This window comes from Otolemur garnettii, unplaced genomic scaffold (genome assembly GCF_000181295.1).
Source record: "Otolemur garnettii isolate 467f Iridium unplaced genomic scaffold, OtoGar3 scaffold00019, whole genome shotgun sequence".
Classification (NCBI taxonomy): domain Eukaryota; kingdom Metazoa; phylum Chordata; class Mammalia; order Primates; family Galagidae; genus Otolemur; species Otolemur garnettii.
Genome location: NW_003852414.1, coordinates 27,272,431 through 27,277,454, shown reverse-complemented (window position 1 = coordinate 27,277,454; position 5,024 = coordinate 27,272,431). Strand labels below are relative to the sequence as shown.

The window sequence follows — 5,024 nt, the reverse complement described above, 5'->3', positions numbered from 1 at the left end:
GCCGGTTGAGCTATAGGCGCCGAGCCAAAAAAAAGAACAACTTTCATACAGCTTTCTGTCTTTCTGTATTTTGGGGGGTTGGACCTTTCACAGACACCAACATCAGAGGGTACTCAAGTTCTAGATATAAATGGCACAGCGCTTGGGCACTCATGCCCATAATCCCAGCACTCTGGGAGGCCAAGGCAGGTAGATTACTTAAGCTCAGGAGTTCCAGAAGAGCCTGAGCAAGGGTGAGACCCCGTCTCTACTAAAAATAGAAAAAGTAGTGGGGCACTGTGGGCACCTGTAGTGAGCTACTTGAGGCAGGATGATTGCTTCAGCCCAGGAGTTTAGAAGTTTCCGTGAGCTATGATGCCATAGCACTTCTACCCAGAGTGACACATAGTATTTGTACATTACCTATGCATATCATGTCATATACAGTCACGTATTATATAATGAAGTTCTGGCCAAAAACTGTATATGACTGTGGTCCTATAAGACTATAATGGAGCTGAAAATTCCTATTACCTAGTAACACTGAAGCCACCATGACGTGGAACAAGGTATTACCTCTTCTAGGTTTAGTCACACTCTTACCACTGTGTTACACCTGCCTGCAGGGCCCAGTCATATACTGTGCAGGTTTGCAGTGCGTGGTACCATCTAGGGGTGTTAAGTGCACTCGTGTTCCACCAGACACACTGGGCAACTTCTCAGAACTCCCTGGTCCTCACGCTACATGTGGTTGTGCCATAAATCACCTCTAGATCTCTTGTAACCCCTAATACAAAGGTGAATAGTTGTTATACTGGGATAATGAGAAGGAAAATGTACAAGTGCAGTATAGGTGCAACTTAAAAAAAATTACACTGGGTGGTGCCTGTGGCTCAAAGGAGTAGGGCACTAGTGCTATATACCTGAGGTGGAAGGGTCAAACCTGGCCCTGGCCAAAACTGCAAAAAACAAAAAACAAAAAACCCACACGGATGTGGAATGCATAAATACGGAGGGTTGCCTGTACTCAGTCAGTCATCACTCAAGTGGAGTTCATTACTATAAAATTACTAGACTTTTCGGAATGACAATGTTCTAAGTCACACTGCTTTGTGTTTTCAGGATTTAGACCTTAAAACTAAACTTCATGGGCAGTGCCTGGGGAGGGCGGCGCCCCATATAACGAGGGTGGTGGGTTCGAACCCAGCCCCGGCCAAACTGCAACAAAAAATAGCCGGGTGTTGTGGTGGGCACCTGTAGTCCCAGCTACTCGGGAGGCTGAGGCAAGAGAATTGCTTAAGCCCAGGAGTTGGAGGTTGCTGTGAGCTGTGATGCCACAGCACTCTATCGAGGGCGACACTACCGAGGGGAGAAGGTGAGACAGATCCAGGGCGATTAAGGTGAAACTCTGTCTCTAAAAAAACAAACTAAACTTCGTATCGCAGGATAAAATGAGGACAAGCTTGGTTTTGAATTCCTCCAATAAAGATAATCAGGCCGGGAGACTGGAAGGCGGATAGCCCGAGCAAGCCGAGACCCCGCCGGCGCCGTGCGGGCACCTGCGGCACCTGCGGCCCCAGCGGCCAGGAGTCAGAGGCAGAAGGATCGCGTAAGTCCCACAGTCTGCGGCTGCTGTGAGCTGTAACGCCACGGCACTCTACCGAGGGCGACATGGAGACTGGGGAGTCCCACCTTTCCAGAGCCTCCCGAGACTGAGGCCAGAGTCGGGATTTTACTAAGGCTCCGCTGACTCTCAGCTGCTTGTTCACCGACAAGAGAACGTCCGTCCACAGCGCCCGGCCCCGCAGACCGGCTCGGGACACCCGCAGGCGCGGGAGCATCTGCTCTCGACACACCGGTTGCGCCGCCCGGCAGGCTCTACCCATCCCGTCCCCTGACACCCCACGTCGTCATCCGCGTCTCTGGCGTTCCCTCATCTCAGTCCCTAAGTCTCCCATGTCCTCGGACCCTCAACTAATCACCCAACTCGTGTCCCATCCGGTCCCTCATGTCACCCCATCTCATCTCCCGTTACCCGAGTCCCCCATCTCACCTCCCGACTCCCCATCTTGTCTCCCAACCTCCGTACCTGAGCGGCCTCCGGACCAAGTTGCCAGCCGGTCTGGGCACGCGCCCCTTCTCTGCACCGACCACTCCCCGGCCCCGCCCACAGGCCGTGTGTCCAATGGCCCGTACTAGCATCCGCCCGCGCCACATGCCGCGGCCAATCGGCGCCCGTGCGCCTGACGTCACGCTCGAGCCAGACAGTCGCGCGATGGCGCCACCTCCGCGCCCGGCCCTCGCGGACGCGTCGCAGCTTCAGGCCCCTGCGGGACCAGCCTAGTCCTCGCCCGGCCCGGTGCTGAAGGGTGGGCGTTCCCGGCCCGAGGGGTAGGTGTCCGCCACCCCAACCGCCAGCCGCCCAGGTTGAGCCGAATCCGCTCGAAGCTCTGCGGAGGCTGCGCGCTAACGCCAGGCGTCCCGAAGCGCACGCTTGGGGAGCAAGACAGCCCCGTCAGATGCCTGCGCAGTCGGACGCGCGTGCGCACAGCACCGGGCAAGCTGTTCGGGTCTGGGACTTCCGGACTCGGGCGGCTGGGGCGGGCGTGTTGCAGTCCGTCGTTCCTGCACCTTTTTTTCTTTTTTTTGAGACAGCGCCTCAAGCTGTTCCCCTGGGTAAAGTGCCGTGGCATAGCTCAGAGCAACCTCCAACTCCTGGGCTCAAGCGAGTCTCCTGCCTCCGCCTCCCAAGTTGCTGGGACCACAGGCGCCCGCCACAACGCCTGGCTATTTTTTTTCGGTTGCAGCCGTCGTTGTTGTTTGGCGGGCCCAGGCTGGATTCGAACCCGCCACCTTAGGTGTATGTGGCTGGCGCCTTAGCCACTTGAGCCACAGGCGCCGAGCCATGAGTAGACATTTTCAGTGTCACTATACCATAATCTATGTGTGCAATAGCATTACATCTAAAATATAATGCACATGCCTTTATTGAAACAACTGCCAAAAAATGCTAATGGTTATTTGACCATTCCACAAATCATAATCTTTTTACAGGTCTTGTTTCTGTGTTGATGGTGCTGACTCATCAGGGTTGTGGTTACTGAAGGTCAGGGTGGCTTCGTAATAAGACAGCCACTAAGTTTGCTGCATGGATAGACCCTTCTTTTTGTGAAAGATTTCCCTGTAGTATATGATGCTGTTTGAGAGCATTTTGCCCATTAAAGAACGTCCTGCAAAACTGGAGTCAGTCCTCTAAGCCCTTTGTCAACTAAATTTATCTCATACTCAAGTACTTTTTTTTTGAGACAGAGTCTCACTTTCTCACCCTTGGTAGAGTGCTCTGACATCACAGCTCACAGCAACCTCAAACTCTTGGGCTCAAATGATTCTCTTGCCTCAGCCTCCCAAGTAGCTGGGACTACAGACTACTCTCAGTAGTCTCTGGCTATTTATAGACAAAGTCTCTCTTGCTCAGGCTGGTCTTGAACTCCTGAGCTTAGGCAATCCACCTGCCTCGACCTCCCAGAGTGCTAGGATTATAGGTGTGAACCACCACACCTGGCTTCAAGAACTTTGCAGTGATGTTCACAGCGTCTTCACCCAGGAGTCAATTCCCAAGAAACCACTTTCTTGGCTTGGCACCTGTGGCTCAAGTGGCTAAGGCACCAGCCACGTACACCTGAGCTGGCAGGTTCCAATCCAGCCTGGGCCCGCCAAACAACAATGACGGCTGCAACCAAAAAAATAGCCGGGCGTTGTGGTGGGCGCTTGTGGTCCCAGCTACTTGGGAGGCTGAGGCAAGAGCATCAATTGCCCAGGAGTTTGAGGCTGCTGTGAGCTATGATGCTACAGCACTCTAGCCAGGGTGACAGAGTGAGACTGTCTCAAACCAACCAACTAACCAACAACAACAAAAAAAGAAGCACATCATGTGTTCAAGTTTGTCCTGAGACTGCAGTAATTCAGTCATATCTTCCGCCTCCACTTCTAACTGTAGTTCTTGTGCTGTTTCCACCACACCTGCAGTTACTTCCTCCACTGAAAAATACATTGGATAGTTGCTGGAAACAACTGCAACACCTGGCCTGAATTGTGTCCCTCCCCTCCAAATCCATATATTAAAGGTCCTCGCTCCCAGCACTTCAGAATGTGACCTTACTTGGAAATAGGGTTGCTACAGGTGTCATTAGTTAAGATGAGGGCACAGTGTAGTTGGGTAGTCTCTAATGAATGATGTCCTCATACAGAGAATGCCAAGAGGAGACATGCACACAGGGAGAACACCACATAAAGACTGATGGTCCTCCCACACGGTGGAAGCATAGATTGTGGACTCCACAGGCTGAGAAACCTGGAGCAGGTCTTCCTCACAGCTCTCAGAAGGAACCTACCCTACCCTTGACACTGGACTTTAGTCTCCAGAACTCGAGACAGTAAATGTCTGTCTAAACCACCTAGTTTGTGGCATTTTGTTACTGGAGCGCAATGAATTCACACACAATGCAAAGAAAGTGGGGTCTATGTCAGTTTGGACTTCAGCATTTGCCTTACTGCACTCTAGCTTTTTGATTTTCTTTTTTTTTTTTAGACTGCATGTAACCCAGGCTGGAGTGCAGTAGCAGCACCATATATATTGCTCACAGTAATCTCAACCTCCTGGGCTCATGTGATCCTCCTGACCCAGCCTCCCAAGGGGCTGAGACTTTTGATATTTGCTACCATGCCTACCTAATTTTTTTGTAGAGACAGGATTTCTCTATGTTGTAGGCTGGTCTAGAACTCCTGGGCCTCAAGGGATCCTCTGGCCTCAGCCTCCTAGATGCTGGGATTCCAGGTGTGAACCTCCCTAGCTTTTTGACTCTGAACAAATTATTTCAACATTCTCATGTTAGTTAAATTTTAGTTTAGGATGGTAACTTCTACTTTATTGGATTGTTTTGAGGATTAAACAAGTTAAAAACTGTTTTTTATGAAGATGTTTTTATTATGAATACATGAATCCTTAGGCAGAAGGCTCAGAACAAGTCTTTTTTTTTTTTTTTTTT

The 5,024-nt window shown here is 51.1% G+C and overlaps 1 protein-coding gene across 1 annotated transcript in view; it reads right to left on the bottom strand.

Moving 5' to 3' along the window:
- The window catches only part of IDI1 (isopentenyl-diphosphate delta isomerase 1), an 8,172-nt gene extending 5,701 nt beyond the window's left edge, over positions 1 to 2,471 (bottom strand). The window contains 1 exon segment of the mRNA XM_023511330.1: positions 2,069 to 2,471. Within this exon segment, the coding sequence (XP_023367098.1) occupies positions 2,069 to 2,196 (128 nt within the window). The 5' untranslated portion in view covers positions 2,197 to 2,471.
- Positions 2,472 to 5,024: the final 2,553 nt, after the last annotated feature.